Genomic DNA, 25,451 nt, shown 5'->3' on the forward strand with positions numbered 1-25,451 from the left:
AAACACTATTTTCAAGATCAGTAACTGCAAGGAAAGGTTAGTCATCGTATGAAATGAAGAGCCCACCAAGAAATCCAGAACCAGATTAAGACTCCACAAAGGTACTGGTAACCACAAGGGAGGATGAAGATGTTTCACTCCTCTCAAGCAATGGGCTACATCTGGATAAGCCAATAAAGATTCACCATTCATCTGACCCCTGAAACGGGCAAGAGCCACTACCTGTACCTTCAAGGAAATAAGGGCCAACCCTTTATTCAGTCCATCCTGCAAAAATTCCAAAATGAGCAGGATCTTAACTAAATGAGAAAGCACTCCTCGATCTTCACACCAAGACTCAAACACTCGCCAAACCGGCACATAGGCCAAGGAAGTGGAGAACTTTCTAGCTCATAGTAAAGTGGAAATCATAGCAGAAGAGTATCCACACTTCAGCAAGCGAGCCCTCTCAAGGGCCATACTGAAAGACAAAACCGAATCAGATCTTTGTGAAGAACAGGACCCTGACACAACAGATTCCTGTGCGCCGGGAGTCAGAGGAGGAAGTCCACCAGGAGATGCCGCAGATCCACATACCTTGGTCTTTTGAGCCAATCTGGTGCCACCAGAAGTACCATCCCCCTTTGACACTCGACCTTCCGAATCATGCCCAGCATGGGCCACGGAGAAAAGACATACATCAACTTGTCTTATACTATGCTTGAATGAGAGCATCAATGCCCAATGACTTCAGATCTCTCCTGTGACTGAAGAATCGAGGAACCTTCTTCAGCTGTTGGCGGCCCCACAGCTTCACCTGCTGCCACCAGCTTACCACCTCCCCTGCATATGCCACCCCGTGCAAATGCATGGTATGCACACCCGGTTGCACCGGGCCTGCAGAGGGCTCTCTTCCAGAGATTTAGCACGAATCAGCCAATCGTTCAAATTCACACTTACGTCAAGGATGTAGAAGGTGGAAAAACCACTTTGGTATTCTCCCTCCATCTCAGTTGTCTCCTCTCAGAAGCGAAGCCGCGAGACAGAAGTGAGCAGCCTGACCCCAAAATATTGGGCCCTGGTGGAAAACAATTGGCCGATGTCCAACCTCAGGGGCCCATCTATGGCCATGTTGGTCAGACCTGGGAAGTATGGTCGATGTGGCCACTTTGGAGCTACCAAGATCACATTGCCTGGATATTTCTCTATCTGCCATAATCTCTTGTCCACTAGAAGCCACGAGAGGGAAGACAAAGAAGAATCCCTCAAGTCCACGGCAGCACCAGAGCTCAGATTCCTTTGTACCGTGTTCTGTTCAGCGGCTGTAAAACTGCGACGCCTTGGTGTTCTCTTTGGTCAGGATATCCCCATCTTCCATGAATGAGATACATCGCTGCCTCCAAAAGCTCTCATTCCCCGGGGGCTAACTTTCTCTGACTGATAAAATCTACCAGAACGTAGTTCACTCCGGTGATATGAGACTCTGCCAGCCGCACCAAGTGCTGTTCTACCCAAAGAATCAACTCCCAGGCCTCTTGAGCAGCTGCCTGATTCTTGGTTCTGCCTTGACCTTTGATGTAATCCACCATCGTTGCATTGTCTGATAGGATCCGTACTGGAAGGCCGTGTAAACTTGGCAAACAGGCAAGCAAAGCGAAATGCACTGCTCTCATCTCTAACCAATTAATAGGCCATAAGGCCTCCTGTTTCGACCACTGGCCCTGCGCCAACTGATCTTGCCACATCACCTTCCATCCAGAGAGGCTTGCATCAGTGGTGACTATTATCCAATTCAGAATCTCCAATTCCACACCACGCTCAAGATTTGTGCAAGTAAGCACCACAAAAGACTGTCCCTGGCTTCCCCCTCTAACGGACGGGGAAGAAGAAACTCTTAAAAATAACGGATTCCAGTGGGAGAAGAGCCCCCTGCAGAGGCCGCATATGTGCGAATGCCCAATGCATTAATTCCAATGTCAATGCTATAGAAACCAGACCTGTAAACAGTCCCAAATCCTGGGCACCGAAAGCTTTAGCAGAAGCCTAATCTGACTCTGCAATTTCAGCAATCTCTCTCCGTGAGAAACACTCTCTCCACTAGTGTGTTGAATTGAGTTCCCAGATACTCCAGAGTTTGTAAGAGGACTAAATGGCTCGTTGCTAGCTTCATCACCTGTCTTAGAGACTTCAAGCGCATCGGTACCTTTTGTACTGATCGTCAGAGGTCATTTGATTTCGCACAAATAAGCCAGTCATCCAGATACGGATACACCAACACACCCTCCTTTTGCCATGCGACTGGGCCCACCACCATCACCATGGTGAAGGTACGTAGAGCCGTCGCCAGCCGAAGGGAAGGGCTCAAAAACAAAAATGTTCCCTTAGGACCATGAACCTCAGGAATCTCTGGTGCTCCAGCCTGATGGCTATGTGCAGATATGCCTCTATCAAGCAAAGAGATGCCACAAACTCTCCCTTGTGTACTGCCGCTATGTCGGACTTCAGAGTTTCCATGTGGAAACGGGGAACCTTGAGAGCTGCATTTACCTTCTTTAAATACAATATATCCTGAAGTGGATTAGGGGGGGGGGGGGAAAGAAACAGGATGCTTAACTTAAAATTGACCTTCGGCCACACTAAGCCAACAGACTCTAAGCCAACCGGGCGCTTCCCCTTAGGTGAGCCAAGGTTCCTCTGGTCCGCTCTCTGGCCGTCCTCTGCCGGGGCCCTGGACGGTCCTCGGACCCCTCGACTCCATCCTTCTGGAACGGTTACATTTTAAAAACCTTGCCCAGGAGAAGCGCAAAAACCTTCTGAGACAAACGCCTGCGCCCCAGAGGACTCTTCATCCGCACTGCCCTCCCCCGGCGACGCAGCCCCTTCCGGTGAGCCGCCCCCGGGTGGTCGCTGCAGCGGGGAAAGTGTAGGAGGTAGGCCGCCATTCCCTGCAGCTCTCCTCGTGGCCTCCTGCACTGCTCCTAAAATGGCCGCCATTCCCGCGCTAAGCGGGAACGGGACGGCACTGCCTTCCTCACGCGGGCTCCGCCGCGGCGGCGATCGCGCCCTCCGAGATCGGCCCCCCTCCGACCGACCCCGGATGGCCCCTCGCCGCCCGAAACGCCGAAAAAGCAAACCCCGTCGCGAGACAGCCGCGCGCGCGCCTAACCGCACACGCGACAAGAAGAGCCCCGAGGTATCCCTCTAACGCGCCAAAACGAAGAAACGTCAAAGTCAACTAAATCTACTTTAATTAAAAACAAAACTTGCGAACCGCGGCGCGGACGGAAGGAACAGAGAGCCGGAGAGGTTAAAAATTAAAAACGAACATTTTTTTTTTTTTGTACTTGCGCTGCAACTGCGCTGTCCCCGGTCCTGATGTCCTGCTCCCGCAGGGGTGAGTGAACCGGGCTCCCCGGTGTCACCCCCGACGCTGCTGCCTGCAAAAGGCCGGGCCCTCGACCCTCAGCAGCGGCCTCGACCAGGGGAGGATGGTCCCCTCAGGACCTTACAACCCCCCTGGGAGGCGTCCATGACGAGGGAGTCTTCTGAATCTTCTTCTTCTCTTGTTTACCTTCTGCTTTTTCCTTTCTTTTTTTTTTTTTTTTTTTTAAACTTTTCCAATAAAATCCAAAACAAATCCAACCAAATCCAACCAAATCCAAAAATCCCTGACTAGCTAACTTCACCCAGGGATCCAGAGGCTGTGAGTGACCCTGCCCCAGCTGCTGGAGACAGAGAAAGACTGAGAGGCTGTGGGTGGCACCTTACTATATGTAGGGAAGCCCGACAAGTTTTACTCTGTCTCCACCTGCTGGTGCGGAGTCACAACCCAGGTGTCTGGACTGATCCTGGTACGTACAGGGAATGCAATTTTTCCCTCTTTTAGAAGGGAGAAAGCCAAATTCCCATCGAAATCCTCCTATGTCTCATGATCCACTCCCTCTTGAACATTACCAGGAACAGCCTCCCTGCGGCATTTGCTCGCAGTGACTGACAAATGGGAGGCCCAAGCGCGTGAGCCCTACATAGTAGATTGCTTTGCCTTCACTGGGCACCCCCTGCAGAAAGGTCTGCAGGCCCTGGAAACATTTCACCCAGGAGGAGGAGAATGGAGCTATACCAGAGTCCATAGGCCCAACCTTGCTCTCTCCAACCTCTCTTAGGGAAGCTTCTGCCCTCAGGAACAAGGGAGGAGAACTGACCATTGCCTTGCCTCCCACTCCACTCCCCCTCCAGAGATACCATATGCCAAGGGGATGAGGGGATGACCCAACATGGGCAAAAGCTGTAGTAGTCAAATTGATTTGAGCATCTAAATAGCACTGACACAAACGGAAATTGAGGACTGAATTGCTATCAGACGGCAAGCCTTACAGATAGCAAGGCGCTTGGAACTGTTCATCCCTGACACCTAGATCTCCTGAACCTCGTCTCTAGGCGGCCTCCTGTGCGCACACCAATGCCACCTGGACATACACACATACCCCTCCAAGACGCATGCAAATAAGCATTCAAGACTAGGTCGCAGTCGTATGCACACAAGTATGCACACGCGTAATTACGAGCTCCAGTCTAGCTCACAGACTTATGCACACAAGTACCTGCGCAAATATGCATTCTAGTCTAGGTCACAGATGTACACGCTCAAATCTAGGCCATGGCCTTATGCACACAGGTCCCAGCACATTTAACCGCCATGTGATGAGAATGCGAGCACACGCCTACACATGCGAGAAAAAGCAAAATTGCTTACCTTGTAATAGGTGTTATCCCAGGACAGCAGAATGTAGTCCTCACATATGGGTGACGTCACTGACGGAGCCCTATTGCGGGAAAACTTTCTGTCAAAGTTTCTAGAAACTTTTGACTGGCACTGTGAGGCCACTGAGCATGCCCAGCATGCCATGATATTCTCTGCCACAGGGGTCTCACTCTAGTCTCGTATGTAGCAATAAGCTTTAACAAAAAATAAAATAAGAAAACGTATCGGACCCAACTCCGCAGGGTGGCGGGTGGGTTTCGTAAGGACTACATCCTGCTGTCCTGGGATAACACCTATTACAAGTAAGCAATTTTGCTTTATCCCAGGACAAGCAGGCTGCTAGTCTTCACATATGGGTGATTAGCAAGATAGAGGCTGAGTTATTTCATAGTGAAGCAACACTGAAGTATTGTTGTTGAAAATGAGTCAGCCGAAGATGACAGCAGGATGGATGTAGAAGGAGTTGGGGTTAAACTGGAAACAAGTTCTTTAAGACAGACTGTCCGTAGGCTAAATCTTGTCGTCCTTCTTTGTCCAAACAGTAATGAACTGCAAAGGTGTGAAGAGAACTCCATGTTGCTGCTTTACATATGTCAAGGATTGGCACTGAACGACAGTGTGCTACTGAGGTTGACATTGTTCTTACTGAATGTGCCTTTACTCGTCCTTGGAGAGGATGGCCTGATTTTTCATAGCAAAACTGTATGCAATCTGCTAACCAGTGAGATAGAGTATGTTTACCCACTGCTTTACCTGGTTTGTTTGGATCATAAGATACAATAAGTTGATTGGATTTCCTGTGGACAGCAGTGCGGTTTAAGTAAAAAGCTAGCGCACGCTTACAGTCCAAGTTGTGTAAAGCCCGTTCCCCTTCGTGAGAATGAGGCCTTGGAAAGAATGTGGGTAAAACTATGGATTGGTTCTAGTGGAATTCCGTAACTACCTTGGGGAGGAATTTTGGATGTGTGTCATGTAAGAACTTTGTGTAGGGTGAGTACGTGACAAGTGCTTGTAACTCACTAACCCTTCTAGCTGATGTAATGGCTATGAGGAAGATAGTCTTCCATGTGAGAAACTTAAAATCACAGGAATCTATGGGTTCAAAAGGAGAACGCATGAGTCTTGTTAAAACCAATTCAGGTCCCATTCTGTGACTGGCGGCCGAATTGGTGGTTTAAGTTGAGTTAAACCTCTCATAAATCTGCTGACAAGAGGTTGTATGGATATTGGTGCATCTCCCATCTTGTTATTGTAAGCGGAGATTGCACTTAAGTGTACTCTTACCGATGAAGTCTGAAGTCCAGATTCTGAAAGATGGTATAAGTAGTCTAGAAGAGAAGTAGTGGGGCAAGTGAAAGGATTAATACTATTTTGCCTGCACCACAAAGTAAATCTCTTCCATTTGGAAGAATAATTCTTTCATGTGGAAGGTTTACGTGAAACTATCAGCACTTGAGATACATTGCTTGAAAGATTGAGTGGTTGTAAAATCAAGCTTTCAACATCCATGCCGTCAGGGATAGGGACTGAAGGTTGGGATGTCGCAGCCGACCCTGATCCTGAGTTATGAGAGTGGGAGCCATTCCCAGGCGAATTGGATCCCTGACTGACAGGTCGAGTAGTGTGAGGAACCATACTTGTCAAGGCCAATATGGGGCAATGAGTATCATGGATCCCCTGTCTTGTTGTAGCTTCACCAGAGTTTTGGTTATGAGCGGTATTGGAGGATACGCGTATAGTAGGCCTGAGTTCCAAGGGCGAGCAAAGGGGTCTTTGGTTGGCTGGTTCTTCTGTTTGTGTAGAGAACAGAATTTGTCCACTTTGTGATTCAGATGTGATGCAAAGAGGTCTATTTTTGGTTGTCCCCAACACTGAAATATCCTGGTCACTATTGCAGGATCCAGGGACCATTTGTGTGGTTGGAACTGGCGACTGAGTCTATCTGCTAGTACATTGTGAATGCCTGCCAGATAAGTGGCCCGGAGAAACATTGTGTTAGGGCCCAGCCCCAAATCTGTGCAGCTTCTTGACAAAGGAGATACAAGCCCGTACCTCCCTGTTTTTTGATGTACCACATGGCTACTGTGTTGTCCGTTTAACACAAGACTGTTCTCATCCAGAGGCAGTCCTTGAACGCATGCAGCGCATAACGTATAGCTCATAGCTCTAGGAAATTGATTTGAAACATTGCTTCGAGCTTTGTCCAAGTACCTTGGGTTTGGAGAGTGTTTATGTGTGCTCCCCATCCCAAGGTGGATGTATCTGTAGTTAACGTTATCTGTGGGACTGGTTGTTGGAAGGGTAGGCCCTTGCGCAAGTTGTCCTTGTTCATCCACCAAAGTAGAGAAGAACGGAGCTGGTGGGTTATTTGAATTGGAGAATGTAGTGGTTGAATGGCTTGGATCCATTGTGATCTTAAAGTCCATTGGGTTACTCTCATGGCTAACCTTGACATAGGAGTGACGTGAACTGTGGAGGCCATGTGGCCTAGTAAGGTTAGAAACTAATGAGCTGTTGCTCGTTTCTTTGAATAAATCGAGTTTGCCAGAAGGGTAAGGGTAAGTGTTTCTGCCCGATCCTCGGGTAGAAAAGATCTTGAAAGGATGGTGTTCAATTCTGCTCCTATGAATTGAAGGAGATGAAATGGAGTAAGATGGGATTTTTGGTAGTTGATGAGAAATCCAATCGAATGGAGAACAGTAATTGTTTGATTGAGAGAAGTTAGAGCTCCTTGTAGAGATGGACTTCTGATGAGCCAGTCGTCTAGATATGGAAACACATGGACACTTTGTTTGTGCAAGTGTGCTGCTATTACTGCCAGACATTTTGTGAATACTCTGGGAGCAGAGGCAAGTCCGAATGGCAGAACTCTGTATTGGAAATGCTGCTGACCCACCACGAAGCGCAGGTACTTGCAATGAGGAGGGAATATTGGAATGTGAGCGTAAGCGTCTTGAAGATCCAGAGAACACAGCCAATCTCCTGTTTGAAGAAGTGGAACCATGGTGCCTAGAGAAACCATCCTGAACCTTTCTTTCTTCAGAAATTTGTTGAGATTTCTGAGGTCTAGGATGGGACAAAGGCCTCCGGTTTTCTTTGGAATGAGGAAATAACAGGAATAGAATCCTCTGCCCTTCTGAGACCGGGGCACTGGCTCTACAGCCCTGGCTTTCAGAAGGGTGGATAATTCTACTTATAATTTAAGCATGTGATTTTCGTTGAAATGAAAATGACAAGGAGGAAAATCTGTGGGAATTGAGAGGAAATTGAGTTGGTATCCTCGAGATATGATTGACAGAACCCATTGGTCTGATGTGCTTGGTATCCAATTTTTGTAAAACTTGGATATCCGGCCTCCCACTGGAAGTTCTGGCTCAGGATTGGAGAAAAGACTGAGTGCTCTGGAGGTGGTTTCAAAAACCAGCAACAGGTCCTGTCTGTGGGGCAGGTTGAGGCCTCACTGCCCTCTGCTGTCTTGGTTGCGGCCTTTGTTGAGTTCTAGAAGGCCTGGGTCGAGATGCAGGAGGGTAATACCTCTGCTGTCAGTAAAAAGGTCTTCTAGTGTCTCTCCGTTGAGGCCTACGCCCAGTGTGCGTAGGGGAATCTTGTTAGAGGGAAGAAAGCTGCCTCAGTGTCTTCGTGTGCTCTTTTAGCTCATCTTGGACCTTGGATCCGAAAAGGTTGTTTCCCAGGCAAGGGAGATCCACCAGTTTCTCCTGAATCTCTGGCCTAAGGTCTGAGGCCTTTAGCCATGCCCATCTCCTGGTGCTGATTCCTGATGCAGCTACCCTTGAAGCTGTTTCGAATCCATCATAGGCCGCACGAACTTCATGTTTTCTGGCCTCCAGGCCCTTGTGGATGATGGCCTGGGCTGCTTACTGATATTGAGTTGGGAGAGATGGGATAAATTCTTTGATTTGTTTCCACAAATTTCTCTGGTATTTGTCATGTAGAGCTGATAGGAAGAAATTCTAGAGTTCAACATGGCCCCTTGACACACCTTACGACCCAGGCAATCCAAAAAATGGTGGTCTTTACCTGGAGGATTCAATGAATGTGTTATTCTTTTTGATCGTTTTTGTGCTGATTCCACCACCACTGAGTGGTGGGGAAGCTGAGACTTTTGATATCCAGGAGTAGATTGAACAAGATATGTACTCTCCATTCTTTTGTTTACTGCTGGAACAGAGCAGGGTTGTTCCCAGAGTCGATGTTGTAATTCTAAGAGAACATCATGCATTGGAATGGCTACAACCTGTTTTGGAGGATCTACAAACTGAAGTACCTCCAAGGTTTGCTGTCTGGTGTCCTGTTCTGATACCAGGTTGAAAGGAATGGAGTCCGCCATTTCTTGGACAAAGGTAGTGAAAGTAAAATCTTCTGGTAGAGATTTCTTTCAGGGATCTGGTGGTGATGGCTCAGACATAAAATCCTCAGATGAGGTTTCTGAGTTAGTGTCACTCCAAGTGTCATATTCTTGGATTTGCTGTGAAGGTGCTGAAGTCCTAGGTGGAGGAGGAATGCCAGAAGGTCCTGGTAATGGATCTTCAGGGGATGGGTCCTCAGGGTTGTCTTCCCTTGGATTAGAGGGAAGAGAATCCAGTAAATCTTGATACCTTATCATGATTATTTGATGCAGTGCTGACTCTGAGTGTCCTGGAGCCCCAGGAAGGAGTGGCACCGTTGGTGAAGGCTTTGTCATCGAAGATGTGAATAAAGTCTTCGATGAACCCTTTGATGTCAACGTCGTTGTCTTGTTTGCCGTGCATTGGTGCCGTTGTGAAGATTGGCATCGGTGCCAGGATCGATAGAGTCATTGGCATGGCGTCTGGTAAGACTGAAGGTACAGACGTTTGTATCGATATTGGCATCGAAGTCATCAGTGGAATCAAAGTTTGCACTGGCATCAGGGTTGCCCCCGGCATTGAGATTGGTCCCGGCATCGGTGATGTCACCGGTATCAATAATGCCATCGTCATTGGTAATGTTACTAGCATCAGCGGTATCGCCGGCATCGGCATGGTCACCGGAATCTGTTCCTTTAGGGCTTGTATTACCGCTTGTTTGATTAGCAGAGACAAGTCCTGTGACACCGTTGGAATGGTCGGCGCCGATGGAGGAGTAGCCGATACCTCTTGCAAAGGTTATATAGGCTCCGATGTAGGCCCTGGCGGTGGCGGTGTTTTCTTTTGTTTTTGTCACTTCGCGATCGGTTCTCTCTGGGAGAGAGTTAACGGTGACGCCGGGGCATGTCGGTGTCGATGCTTATGTTTAGGCCGTGATTTGGTTACCGACCTAGTCAACGCCGTCGATGGTGTTGGCGATGTCCTATCACCCGATCCCTCTGGGCGACGTTTCTTCACAGGACATTTTTGGTAACTCCTGCTGGGGATGATTTTGTCAACGTCGAAGGGGAAGGAAGTAGTTGGAGGTGAAAAAGGTGCTCCATTTTTTCTTGCCGAAGCTTCCTTCCTTTAGGAGTCATCTCCCCACACTGTTGGCAGGAAGAAATTTCATGTTTTTCTCCTAAACAGACCACACATTCAAGATGTGGGTCTGTGATAGACATGGTCCAGTTGCAAATCGGACATTTTTTAAACTCCGAAGCCATGTTTCTATCGACGGCTGTCGATGAAAAAACGGGGAAATTTTCCTGAGAGGAAAATTTTGTTTTTACTTACTGTAAAAACGATCGAAGTATCACCGGCCGGTGAAAAAAGTGATAAGTGAGATCCCTTATGGGAGTAATTTTTTGAAAATAATGACTTTTTTAGTCAAGAGGGTGAGTAAAACTCACAGGGCTCCTATCTCCGCAATGCTAACAGCAGCACGGAAAAACAAAGACTAGAGTGAGACCCCTGTGGCAGAGAATATCATGGCATGCTGGGCATACTCAGTGGCCTCACAGTGCCGGTCAAAAGTTTCTAGAAACTTTGAAAGTTTTCCCGCAATAGGGCTCAGTCAGTGACGTCACCCATATGTGAGGACTAGCATCCTGCTTGTCCTGGGATAATAACAGCTGCAGTGGCCTACCACACGGCTAAGTAAAGCCTACCTGCAAAAATCCTTAAACACAGTTTTTATAATTTTTTTTCTGTACGGTAAAAATGGGGAACTTATCTCAAAATTGTGTGCCCCTTCACTGTCAAGTTAAAGAACCAAATAGCCGACGCTGTCAGCGTTTCACCCAATGGCTGCTTCAGGGCCGTGGTTCAAAGAGTGGGAAGTTATATTGCATATTTTGCAAAATAAAAGTAGAAGGTTGGTTGGAGGTTTTTTAGACTGATAATTAAAATACCCATTCACACGGTGTTAGGTTCAGTTTGAACTACGTGTGTGGATTCTGATGTCTTTTCCTCCATATTTTAAAAGTTATCACTCACATTAATTTGAATTGATCATGCAATTTGTTGTGGTTAATTCCTTGAATTCCAATTGCTTTTTTGCCTTTGAGGTTAGATCAGAAAAAAAGCCAGACCTTCTTCTTTTTCTTCAAAACCTTACCCGACTTACAATATCTACTCCCTAGAATGGAATACAGAGCTTCTAGCAGAAAGAAAATCAGCCAAATTAAAAAATGTGGCGATTAAAAGAAAACATCCACCCTGAGCCTGTAGCTGCCTCAGCAGCCTCGTGAAGGGGAGGGATCTAGACCACCAGATTTACACCTCATGGAAGAAAGAAGCGAGAGTACAAAAGGGTCACCAACCCCCAGCTCGTCCACCTCGACCAGACAAGGAAGGACCCACTAGTACCCAAAGCCCCCCTGGGAGGAAGGCTGACTGCAGAACTACAGGTTTTGCACCATCTACCATCTGCTGGAAGACAGAGAAATACTGAGGGACTGCGGGTGGCACACTGGGTTATGTACAGTGTCAGTGAAACTTTCTCTGTATCCATCTGCTGGCAGGGAGGCAAAACCCAAGTGTCTGGACTGATCTGGGAACATACAGGAAACCATTTGGTATCACCGCAGGAGAGCAGAGAGATTAATTTTTTTTTTATTTCTCCTTCTAAAATCTGAAACAATCCCAAGTAGGGAGATGCACGTCCACTATCTGCTGGAGACAGAGAATACTGACAGGCTGATGTCACTGCAGGAGTATATATACTGTGACGTCAGCTTTGCTCCTCCTCCATTTGCTGGTCCTGAATCCATCTGTCTGGAAGTTAGGAAACTGTTTGGCACTATAGTATCCTGTACGTATTGAACCCAAGGTAGGAGTTCCTGGAGGCAGAGAAGGTGGATGCTGCCTGCACCACCGCTAATTTCCTCTTACTGCTGGCCTACCAGCATAGAAAGAGGGAAAAACAGCATGGTAGGGGAAAGGACAGAGGATAGATGGGGAGCAAGCATGTGAAAAAGACAGCGTGGGGTAGGGGATTAGCACCACGTGACTCTGTGTGTGTGTGAGAGAGAGAAGGAATCAGCACTAGGATATGAATTTTTGTGGGTGTGGCAATCAGAACCAAGTGGGAAGGGGGTATGAACTAGATCCCCCTTCCCCCATCCATGGTCCTCCTTTCCCTTCCCAGATCCCTCTTCCCCTCATCTCCTCCCATTTCCAATCCTCTCTCCCTCTCCCTATCTCCAAATCAATCCTATTTTCATCTCTGATCCTCTCTTCCCCAAATCTCCAATGCTCTCCTCTCTCATCTCGGAAATCCCATCCCTATGCTGATCCCCCTTCCTTATACCAATCATTAAGATCTCTTTCCCCTCCACCCAAATAAACTAAACAAAGAACAAAATAAAATACACACAAAGTCAGAAAACAATTATTTTTACATAGTAATATAAAATTTGCATGCTCAAAAAGTGATTAAGAAATTACATTATTCAATATGAAGTTTATGCATATGTGCCATAGATTTGCCTCTGAATTTCTGTTGCAGAATCTACCCCTGAGCTGCAGCAGGAAACGGGGGCTTTGGTTATGTTTACATTACTGGGTATTTGGCTTAGTTATGCATACTGTCTTTACCAACATTATTCACACATGGCACAAGGGCACCTGCCAACAGATGGCAAGACGAATGTATTCCTTCTCAGGCAATCACAATGGACATTTTGCCTTATTTGAATTTATAACCATTTTTTCCAATCGTTCTCAAAACAGTATATAGTTTAAAACAAACAATATTAACAAAGATAACATTCAGGACTCAAATACTACACAGCATACAGTTAACTAAGTCTTTAAATATCAACCTTAGAATGTACACTTTGTAGATATCTTTCTGCGTGCACACTTCTAATCACTAGAGATTCTTCTTCCTGCTACAATTTTCTCTAATATTTCTGTACAATACACATATTTGTAAAGTAAAACAAAAACCTATATTATTCATCCTACATTTATTAGGAAACAAACTGAACACAGATCCCAGTACTTGCATTACAATACTCACCAGGAACTACAAAACGTAAAATGACTCGCAGTGCCTCCAACTGTACAAAATACAAATTTTCATGTCTCTTCATACAATTTAGAACACCAGGTAAAACTTCAGCCAATACATGTAGATAAAGTGTACTGAAAATATGAAATTATCAGTTTAGTATTATGGTAACAAACCACTGGGAATTTAATAGATATTTTGGGGAAATTTTCAACAAACAAATCTTGTAAGTTTACACCAAACTTTTCTAAACCTAGGAAAAGGACAATTTTCAAAGGCATTTAGCAGGATCTGTTGGATCTGACTAGATCCAACAAGGCTGAAAATTGTTCCCTGCAGAATTCTGCTCAAAATATGAACATTTCCAGAAATGGGGGAAGGCAGGGATAGGCAAGCAAACAGGTCTGGCTTTCAGGAAATTCACAATGAATATGCATGAGATAATTTGCAGTTTTCTCCTCCTTACCTAAATTTGATTTTCATAATGTATGACAGTTACCTGCATGGATTTGCACCACCTTGAAATGGTGCAAATCTACACTTCTACTTTTTATCTCCCTCTGCTCCCCACCAACAGAATGATCACCCTCCTGCCGACACCGCTAAGCTGCCCACAGCTGGCAAGAGTAGTGCTTAATACTATGTCATCTTTCTCTGCCACAATGAACCAGTCTCGTGATATAAAGTGCAAGATTATGAGATCTCATGGCTCAAACCACAAGACTGGTCCCATGCAAAAGAAGAAGCTAATGTGCTATTAAGTGCCACTTTTGCCAGCTGCAAGGGGGCCTAAAGAAGAGCTTAGGATACAGCCATGGGGTGGGGGGGAGATAAAAAAATACTAGGAATCAGGGGCACAGGGCAGGAGACTTGAAGTGTATAGGGGATTGGGTGTGGGGGAAGACCGAATTTAAGGAGGAAGGGACAGAGAGAGAGAAAAAAAACAAGGGGACAGAGGGAATTAGGGATCAGAGAATGAAGAGGAACCCATTGTATATACAAATTTATACCTCCTACAAATGTTGATATCAATCATATCTAGCAGAATCTCCCTGCCCCCCTTCTGACTAACCACTATCATGTATCCCACTTAGTTAATTATTACTTGTATAACTTCCATATTACTCGTATGTTATTGTTTTTGTTATTATTGTTATTTCTACTATTCCTATTATAATCATGTGACAAATGTACTATTTGTCACATGATTATAAATAAATGTACTATTCCTATTATAATCATATATAATTATATATTTATATTTATATATAATTATATATTCCTATTATAATCATATTATAATCATATATAATTTATTTATAATCATATATAATGATTATAAATAAATGTACTATTCCTATTATAAATCATGTGACAAATGTAAAGCCTGTTGCTAAGTTCTGTTCTCTGTAAACCGATGAGATGTTCCCAACGTTCGTCGGTATATAAAAGATATTAAATAAATATAAATAAATAAATAAGATGGCAGAAGAAAGGGGCTGGAGCCAGAGGAGAGGGTGAGTGACAAGGAAGGAGTTTGAGGTGGTGAAAGAGATGAGAGGCCTGAGAAAATAGATGAGGTCTGGGGATGGGGGGAGTCTAGAGGGTGGAAATGGGAGACTAAGGAGTAGGTGAAAGACAGAGGGGGAAATAGGAGACTGGGAAAAAAGAGTAAGGATATGGGAGAATGGGGAAGAAGTAAGAGGTAAGAGAAAGGAGGAAGAAGGGCTTGGAAGTAAGGAAGCTTGGAAAATGGAAAGCTGGTAGGTAGGTGAGAGATGAAAATAGGGAGACTGTGAGGACCAAGAAGGGAGAGGAAGGATACAAAATAATAAAAGATGTAGAGCAGAGCTTTCCAAACTGTGTGTCGGGACACGTTAGTGTGTCGCCTGCAGTGTGCAGGTGTGTCGCGGTCAACTCTGATGCGAGTTTGGGCTTTTTTTTTTCTAGAGATTCACTTTTTTTTTCGGTTTATGGGTTGCTTATTATTGGGTGATTTTTGCTGTCAATCGCGTTTTTTTGGGGGGCTTGGTGGGTGGAACGAGCCCAGCCATCCTTGCATTGGCTGCTGCTGCCGATGAGGCCTGGCCATGAGGAGTGCTGACTGCAAGCAGCAGTGTCTGGTGATCATGGAAGGGAGTGAAGCACTTAACTGGCAACAATCAAAAAGACGAGGTACATGAGTGTGGGGGCCAGACATGTGCTGGGGGGAGAGAGATGAGTGAGTAGGGGGCAAACGTGCTGGGGGGACAGACATGTGCTTGAGGGGGAGAGATATGAGTGTGTGGGGGCCAGCCATGTGCTGGGGGGAGGAGAGAGATGAGTGTGTGGGGGACAGACAATTTGTTTTATTATTGTTTCTCATAAATTATAACAATAACATGAATCTTGGAATATATATTTTTAATATAAATTTAAGGTTTTCATGAGATAGGTTGTGTCGTGAAACATTTTATTTATGTACATATTTAAGGAAACATACATAAATTGTCGAAATATGTTTCGTTCGTTTAACCTTTAACCTCTGGTTTACTAGTAGACTGAATTACCGTGTCGTGAAATTATGTTTGTCTAAAAAGTGTGTCACCAACATGAAAAGTTTGGAAAGCTCTGATGTAGAGAAATAGCAAGGAGAGGTAAGTAAAGACACGGGTATAGGAAAGTTTGAAGGGCATGGCTGGTGAAAGAGAGCCAGTCAGTTTGGGGTGAGAGAATCAGAAATGAGTCAGCAACTGGGGAGTGATGACAATGGAGCCAATTACCTTCAGATCAGTAAGTGGAGATGAGGGTTGAAAGGAGGCAATGTTCGGGAGCATTAAGGAGGTGAAAAGCCAGGGCAGCAAAAAAAGGTGAACTCTAGAGAAGAGTGAACAGATAGGCAGAGAAATGAGAAATGAGATGAAAGGAGAGCGAGAAGAAACGGAAATTGGAAAAGACACCCTAGAAAAGGAAAATGGAGAGGAAGGCGGCACTAAAAGCAGGAAAAAAAAAAGAAGACCAGGACCAACCTGATTAGAAACAATAACATGACCAGATTACAAAGGTAAAAAGCAATTTATTTTACATTTACTGACTGGAATATGTCAGCTTTGGGAAATGTGCATCTCTGATGTCTTTGAAATTTGTACAGTACAGGAGAAAATTAATTTCTATCTCTCTTTTTTTAAGCATTGCACTGCCTGCAAAATCTGGCTTCTAGAGTATTCTAATTAAATTTGTATCTACATATATCTATTTCTAATTTGTGGTCCCTCATTCTTTCGGGCCGATTCAGTAAAGTCCACAGGAGAGCGGACGAACGCCTGCTCTCCCAGCGCGCGCACAGGCCATTTTGCCTGTGCGCGCGATACAGTATTTAAATTAGGTGGTGTGGTAGAAACAGGCAAAAGGAGGCGCTAGGGACACTAGTGCGTCCCCAGCACCTCCTTTTGACCCGGAGCGGCAGCTGTCAGCGGGTTTGACAGCCAACGCTCAATTTTGCCGGCGTCGGTTCTCGAGCCCGCTGACAGCCACGGGCTCGGAAACCAGACGCTGGCAAAATTGAGCGTCCGGTTTTCGGCCTGACAGTCACCGGCTGTCAGGCCGAAAAAGGCATTTTACTTTTTTTTTTAACTTTTTTTTTACTCTTCGGGACCTCTGACTTAATATCGCCATGATATTAAATCGGAGGGTGGACAGAAAAGCAGTTTTTACTGCTTTTCTGTGCACTTTCCCAGTGCCAGCAGAAACTAGCACCTACCTTTGGGTAGGCGCTAATTTCTTAATGTAAAATGTGCGGCTTGGCTGCACATTCTACTTACTGTATCGCGCGGGCATATCTAATAGGGCCATATCTAATAGGGCCACCAACATGCATTTGCATGTTGAGGGCGCTATTAGGTGCCGCGGGTTGGACGCGCATTTTCCTCCCCTTACTGAATAAGGGGTAAGAGAAAACGCACATCCAAGGGCAGGTTAACAGTGCGCTCCGTTGGAGCGCACTGTACTGTATCGGCCTGTTTATTAGGTAAGGGTCTGTCTGTGTTCTGCATGTGTGACAGAGGTGAAGTATTTTACTAGTGTTAATTTTCTGTTTAGGGATCTGTAGCAGTCTGACTTATTCTGTTTTTTCCGGTAGGAAGTATATTGGTGTTCCAGGGTCCAGTGAAATATTTGCTGTTTGAATCCTGAGAGTTGATGCTGTTTTGGCAAGTTTGCTAAATAGGTTTGGAATGTGTTTCTTGCAGGGATATGTGTTATTTCCAAAGTGACTGTTTTACCTATGGAAATGCTTTTGAAAATGATCCTCTCTATTATCTCTGAGGTGGGAGGGTGTGCATTACAGATCCTTTTTTTATTTTATTTTATGTTCCTTCAGAAAACATGAAACTCAGCCTGATTCTGATTGTTGGGACAGTGGTAAACCTGACCCATTGGATTTAAAACTACAAATCAAGGAGTAGATTTGCCACCATTTACAATTAGACTTATTAACTAAGGCAGTGTATTAACATGCTTCACAGTTTGATAAATATACCCCTATGTTTTTTCATTGGCATATCCTTAGTTTGCTTCCAATTTGGTAAATGCACTGATTTTTCTGTTTCTAAAGCAGAAAGCCTTAACCTAAACCAAATACAACTAAAATCCCCATTCCAATACACTCAGGTGACCTTACTATAGAATGACAGTTGTGGACATAATAAATGTACTGCTTAAGAATTACCTTTCCTTAAATAGTTGATTAAGTATCTTGCAGGTACTTTCAGCAACCTCTGGTGAACTTGGATGACTCAGCATTATTTCCAAGACATTCATATATATTCCCTTTTCCAATAAAATCCTCCTAATGTTTACTATAAAATAAAATAAACATCTATTTCAGTAAATAAGCATTTGCTACATAATTTCTAAAACACTTGAGAAAATTCAAATATAACTAGTTGCATAGTATCATATTACCAGGCACTGATTATTTTGAACATGCAGAGAGGGTAAATTTGGAAATCATGCGGGGTTTTGCTTTCAAATGCGGCCAGCACAAACGCAGATACATTTGTACCCACATAATTTGCTCCTAAACGGTGCAAATCTTACATATTTTCACTCCCTTGACCTAACTCCGCCCATTTTTTGTCGGACTGAAACTGCCAAACAATGTGCTTACCTTGACCTGTATATTGGTAAAGGAGGATGCAATAATCAAACTGTGTTTACCCTCAGAACATTTCGATTATTGCTTCCTCATAATGTACTAACTAATGACAAAGTTTTGTAAGTGCATATATACCAATAGTGAATTGGAGAAATTACTTACCTGTTAATTTTGTTTTCCTCAGTGTAGACAGATGGACTCAGGACCAATGGGTTATGCACCCCTGCCAGCAGATGGAGACAGAGCAAGCGGACATCACAGTATATATACTCCTGCAGTGACATCAGCCTGTCAGTATTCTCTTCAAAAGCAACTGTGGACAGACTAGCAAAAAACTTGATTAAAAACAGATAACCAGAACTGTACTCAACCAACAATAAACAATGAACTCACATAGGAACCTAGGTACCCTGAGCTAGGAACTGGGTGAACACTTATCAGTAATCCCTTGGAATACAGAGCCCCACAGGAGGACTATTGACATGCTCATTCGGCAGCCGAGAGCAGGAAGCTGAGTTCATCTGTCTACACTAAGGAAAACGAAATTATCAGGTAAGTAATTTCTCCATTTACTAACGTGTAGACAGATGGACTCAGGACCAGTGGGATGTACCAAAGCTACTCCCAAACAGGGTGAGAGGCTGCCTGCGGTCCAGTCAACATCGCACATGCAAAGGCTGCATCCTACCAGGCCTGCATATCCAGATGATAAAGCCTGAAAAAAGTATGTAAGGAGGACCACGTCGTGGCTCGGCAGATATTGACGTGAGACAATCTAACCTCCGCCCAAGACACTGCCTGAGCCCTAGTGGAATGAGCCCAAACTGAGTAGGCAATGCTTTCCAGCATCCACGTTCACGACTGTGACCACCTCCTTAATCCAGCGAGCCATTGTAGCCCGCAAAGCTGGAGCACCCTGCTTACTTTTGCCATGTAGTACAAACAGGCGATCTGTCTTTCGGAAAGGTTCAGAAACCTCCAGATACCGCATGACAAATCCCTTGACATCCAAAGAGCACAGGAGGCAATAATCCTCCGCATCCCCGACCTTATCCAGGAACGGCAAGGAAATGGACTGATTCAAATGAAATTCCGAATCCACTTTGGGCAAGAAGGATGGAACAGTATGCAACTGTAATGCCCTTGGCTTCACCTGAAGGAAAAGCTCCCGGCAACATAAGGCCTGCAGCTCAGAAATTTGACATGCAGAACATATAGCCACCAGTAACACTATCTTTAAGGACAATAACCGCAAGGAAAAGCTACACAGCAGTCAGAACGTACAGTCCGCCAAGAAATCCAGCACCAAGTTAAGACTCCACAAAGGAACCGATAACTCAAGGGAGGCCTAAGATGCGTCACTCCCTTCAAAAAACAGACATTATAATGAGACAACAAGGAATCACCATTCTTGCCTCTGAAACAGGCAAGAGCCACAATCTGCACCTTCAAGGAATTAAGGGCCAATCCTTTATTCAACCTATCCTGCAAAAAGTCCAAAATGAATGGGATTGTAACTGAATGACAAAGAACACCACACTCCTCACACCAGACCTCAAATACTCTCCAAACTTGCACATAAGCTAAGGAAGTGGAGAATTTTTGAGCATGGAGTATGGTGGCAATCACCGCAGAGAAATATCCACACTTCAACAGGCAAGCCCTCTCAAGGGCCAAACCATAAGACAGAACCAAGTCAGATCCTCATGCAGAACCGCCCCTGCTGCAACAGATCCATGAGAAGTGGAAGACGAAGGGGATTCTCTACCAGGAGTCTTCTCAGATCTGCATATCATGGATGCCTGAGCCAGTCCAGCATCACCAGGAGTAATAGCCCCCTGTGGCCTTCGATTTTGCAAATTCTCCTGCCTAGCAAAGGCTACGGAGAGAAGGCATAAAGCAGTCTGTCTTCCAGAGCATCTATGCCCAGGGACTACGGATCTCTCTTGTGATTGAAGAATTGAGGAACTTTCACATTGCGACATGCGTGTCCAGAGCAGAAACACCGAGCATACTGACTTACTGTATAAGGCAATAAAGCATGCACAGAAGCGAGCGAAAAAACGCTCCCGCGGCCTACTATGTGACACAAAGGCAAAAAGCCTAACTGCAGGGCCTAGCCCAAAGGGCTGCTTAACCTGCCAGCTGCCCAGTTCCTCTAACCCCAATGGGAGCAGGAACAAACATCGGAACAGCACACCAAAGCACAGAGAACAGAGGAAGTCCTAAAACCCCTCTAACTGCCTTTGTTTCGGAAAGTAAAAACTTCTTCCTTTAAAAAAAACCCAAACTTACCTGAGCTCAGCGCTTACCAGTTGAGTACAGAAACAGGGCTGTGGGGGGAGGGGGTGGGGGAGAGAGGGCATCTGCAGTCACCACCACGCTGGGCCTTCTGCACCCACTGCCTTTAAGTTGTACAATCAGCTACGTCCATGCCAGGAAACCCAGCTACCAGACCAAGGAACACATCTGAGGGATCACGGAAATCACTTCAGGAATTCTCAACTGGGGGAGGAACCACTTGGTAACACCACAGAGAATGGAGCTTTCCTTTATTCAATTTAAAATTCTCCTTCCAAAATCTGAAGCAATCCCCATAGGGAGATGCATGTTCACCATCTGCTGGAGACGGAGAATACTGGCAAGCTGGGGTCACTGCAGGAGTATATATACTGACACGTCAGCTTGCTCTGTTCTCCATCAGCTGGCAGGGAAGCATAACCCACCGATCCTGAGTCCATCTATCTACACGCTAGGAAATAATAAATTAATGGGAATATGCAAAGTCAAAATTTTAAACCTAAATATTCTTGCAAACATCTAAATATCCTGTAGCAAAATATAAAATACTGGCTGCCACTTAGCGAAACTTTCTCCAGTGTCCCCAGCCATGCAAGGCCTCCTGCCAGCCCATGGGACTGTCTTCTCCAAGCCCATTTGGCTCATTATATTTCCATTACGACAGGCCTCTGGCCAGCATGCATACCCACCAGAGTCATGTCGGAGAACATCCGCACACCAGTGGCCCAGATAAATAGGGAAAAGCAAAATTGCTTACCTTGTAATAGGTGTTATCCCAGGACAGCAGGATGTAGTCCTCACATATGGGTGACATCGGTAATGGAGCCCTATACGGAAAAACTTCTGTCAAAGTTTCATAAACGTTTGACTGGCACCCAGAGTGCCTACCAAGCATGCCCAGCATGCCATGATATTCTCTGCCACAGGGGTCTCCCTTCAGTCTCTTTGGTAGCAATTAGCGTTAGCCAAAAATAAAATAATAAAACGTATCGGACCCAAATCCACAGAGTGGCGGGTGGGTTTCGTGAGGACTACATCCTGCTGTCCTGGGATAACACCTATTACAAGATAAGCAATTTTGCTTTATCCCAGAACAAGCAGGATGCTAGTCCTCACATATGGGTGAATAGCAAGCTAGAGGCTGAGTCATTTTGTAGTGAAGCAACACTGAAGTATTGTTGGTGAAAATGAGGCAGCCGAAGATCACAGCAGGTTGGATGTAGAAGGAGTTGGGATTAAACTGGAAACAAGTTCTTTAAGACAGATTATCCATAGGCTGAATCTTGTCGTCCTTCTTTGTCCAAACAGTAATGAGCTGCAAAGTGTGAAGCGAACTCCATGTTGCTGCTTTACAGATGTCAAGGATTGGCACTGAACGATAGTGTGCTACTGATGTTGACATTGCTCTTACTGAATGTGCCTTTACTCGCCCTTGGAGAGGAAGGCCTGCTTTTTCATAGCAAAACTGTATGCAATCTGCTAGCCAATTGGATAGAGTTTGTTTACCCACTGGTTTACCAGGTTTGTTTGGATCATAAGAAACAAAAAGCTGATTGGATTTTCTAAGAACTGCAGTGCGGTATAAATAAAAGGATAACGCACGCTTACAGTCCAAGGTGTTTAATGCCCTTTTCCCTTGGTGAGAATGAGGCCTTGGAAAGAATGTGGGTAAAACTATGGATTGGTTTAAGTGGAATTCCGTGACTACCTTGGGAAGGAATTTTGGATGTGTACGGAGAACTGCTCTGTCATGTAGGACTTTTGTGTAGGGTGAGTACGTGACAAGGGCTTGTAACTCACTAACCCTTCTAGCTGATGTAATGGCTATGAGGAAGATAGTCTTCCATGTGAGAAATTTAAGATCACAGGTATCTATGGGTTCGAACGGAGAACGCATAAGTCTTGTTAAGACCAAATTCAGGTCCCATCATGTGACTGGAGGCCAAATTGGTGGTTTGAGGTGAATTAAGCCTCTCATAAACCTGCTGACAAGAGGTTGTGTGGATATTGGTGCATCTCCCATTTTGTTGTGGTAAGCCGAGATTGCACTTAAGTGTACTCTTACAGAAGAAGTCTGGAGGCCAGATTCTGAAAGGTGGTATAAGTAGTCTAAAAGAGAAGTAGTGGGGCAAGTGAAAGGATCAATAGTGTTTTGCTTGCACCACAAGGTGAATCTTTTCCATTTGGAAGAATAATTTGTCCGGGTGGAGGGTTTACGTGAAGCCACAAGCACTTGAGATACATTGAATGAAAGATTGAGTGGTTGTAAAATCAAGCTTTCAACATCCATGCTGTCAGGGATAGGGATTGAAGGCTGGGATAGCACAACCGACCCTAATCCTGAGTTATGAGAGTGGGAGCTACTCCTAGGCGATTTGGATCCCTGACTGAGAGGTCTAGAAGTGTGGGGAACCATACTTGTCGAGGCCAATATGGGGCTATGAGTATCATGGACCCCTTGTCCTGCTGTAGCTTCACTAGAGTCTTGGTTATGAGCAGTATCGGGGGATATGCGTATAGAAGGCCTGAGTTACAGTGGCGAGCAAAGGCGTCCCTGGGTAAGCGGTTTGTCTGCTTGAAGAGGGAGCAGTAATTGTCCACTTTGTAATTCAGTTGTGATGCAAAGAGGCCTACTGTCGGTTGGCCCCAACGTTGGAATATGCTGGTCGCCACTTCTGGATTTATTTATTTATTAATTTAGTGATTCTTATATACCGCGGCTCGTAAAAATATACATCACCTCGGTTTACAGTAAACAATAAATTAGCAACAGGCTTTACATACAACAGGCTTTACATGATGTAAACAGATGAAAATAACAGTCTTAACATAATTAACAGAACTCCGGAGTGCCTAATATAACTCCTTTATCTAAAATGAACAAATGCAAATTCTAATTCAAGAACAACGCTGGAGAGATAAAAAGCAATTAACTTGCTACAGGTCTATTCTATTATTTAAAGTCAAGTCACAAATATTTCAAATAGTGATAGCAGGCGTGAAGGGAGAACAGTGAGATTAGCAGAATGAAATAAACATAGGGGAGAGAACCGGAACAGGTAGCTAGTGAGAAGCAAAACAGGAAAACGGTATTTCAGATTAATCGATGATCATTGCGTGAAAGCTTGTTCGAACAACCAGGTTTTGTTTGAAAGTTTTATGGCAGGATTCGAGACGCAAGTCCATGGGCATTTTGTTCCAGATGTTGATACCAGCTATGGAGAAAGTACGGTCTCTTGTGGTCATGTGTTTGATGTGTTTAAGAGGCATAGAGGCAAGTTTAGCTTGGTGGATATTTCTTATTGGTCTATTAGATGTACAGAATATAAACTGATCGGAGAACCATTGCATCTCTTGGTTATGTAATGATTTATGAATGAGGGAGAGTACTTTAAATGTAATCCTGTAAGCTACAGGAAGCCAGTGCAGGAACATGAGAGCTGGAGTGATGTGTTCGTGTCGGCGAGTATTGGTGAGTAAGCGAGCAGCAGAGTTTTGTAGCATCTGCAATGGTTGAATTGTGTTTTTCGGGAGACCTAGTAGTAAGGCATTACAGTAGTCTATTTTCAGCAGTATTGTGGCTTGTAACACAGTCCAGAAGTCTTGTGGGTGTATGAGAGGTTTAATTCTTTTTAGCGTATGTAGTTTGAAGAAGCCATTTTTGATTGTGGTCGAGATGAAATTCTTTAAGGAAAAATGATTATCAATCATAACGCCAAGGCTGCGGACTTGCTGCAAATGGGGATGGTCTGATGTTGAGATAGGTGTGGTGTTAGCGGCAATGTTCTTGTGTGGAGTGATGATGAGGAGTTCTATCTTGGTAGTGTTTATTGCCAGACAGTTTTCTGTGAGTAGGTTTTTTATTTCAGCAAGGATTTAGCAAGGATTTTTATTTCAGCAAGCATTTAGCGACCACTCATGTGGTTGGAACTGACGACTGAGGCGATCGGCTAATACGTTGTGAATTCCTGCTAGGTAAGTGGCCTGTAAGAGCATTGAGTGTGCTAGGGCCCAGTCCCAAATCTGTGCAGCTTCTTGACAGAGGAGATACGAGCCCGTACCTCCCTGCTTGTTGATGTACCACATGGCAACTGTGTTGTCCGTCTGGATCAAAACAGTCTTGTGTGAAAGGCAGTCCTTGAATGCATGCAGCGCATAACGTATAGCTCGAAGCTCTAGGAAGTTTATCTGAAAAGTTGCTTCGAGCTTTGTCCATGTACCTTGAGTCTGCAGATGGCCAATGTGTGCTCCCCAACCTAAGGTGGATGCATGTGTAGTTAAAGTTATTTGCATAATCGGTTGCTGGAAAGGTAGTCCTTTGAGCAAGTTGGTCATGGTTGTTCACCATAGGAGTGAAGAACGTAGCTCATAAGTTACTTGAATTGGGGAAGACAGTGGCTGAATGGCTTGTACCCATTGTGTTTTGAGAGACCATTGCAGAAGTCTTATGGCTAATTGAGCCATAGGAGTGACGTGAACCGTAGAGGCCATGTGGCCCAGCAGTATGAGGCACTGGTGAGCTGTCACGTGTGACTGAGCACGTAGGGAGTTTGCTAGGGAAACAAGTGTTTGTGCTTGGTCTCCAGGCAGAAAAGCTTTTGCTGTTATGGTATTTAATTCTGCTCTGATGAACTGTAAGAGGAGAGATGGTGTGACGTGGGATTTCTCGTAATTGATAAGGAATCCCAAGGAATGGAGTAACTTGATTGTGAGCTTGAGAGAGTTGAGAACTCCCTGTTTCGATTGGCTTTTGATGAGCCAATCGTCGAGATAAGGAAACAGGTGCACTCCCTGTCTGTGTAGGTGGGCAACTGCCACTGCTAGACACTTTGTGAATGCTCGGGCTGCTGAGGCAAGGCCGAATGGAAGCAC

General features: G+C 45.0%; 1 protein-coding gene across 2 annotated transcripts in view; it reads right to left on the reverse strand.

Moving 5' to 3' along the window:
• The window catches only part of LRRK2 (leucine rich repeat kinase 2), a 584,366-nt gene that overhangs the window by 427,780 nt on the left and 131,135 nt on the right, over positions 1-25,451 (reverse strand). For both annotated transcript variants that reach the window (XM_029617357.1, XM_029617356.1), the window contains 2 exons: positions 17,850-17,979; positions 13,154-13,278 (listed from right to left, as the gene is read on the reverse strand). In XM_029617357.1, the coding sequence (XP_029473217.1) occupies positions 13,154-13,278; positions 17,850-17,979 (255 nt within the window). The remainder of the gene's footprint in view (positions 1-13,153; positions 13,279-17,849; positions 17,980-25,451) is intronic.

The sequence above is a fragment of the Rhinatrema bivittatum genome, chromosome 9 (assembly GCF_901001135.1).
Source record: "Rhinatrema bivittatum chromosome 9, aRhiBiv1.1, whole genome shotgun sequence".
Lineage (NCBI taxonomy): Eukaryota > Metazoa > Chordata > Amphibia > Gymnophiona > Rhinatrematidae > Rhinatrema > Rhinatrema bivittatum.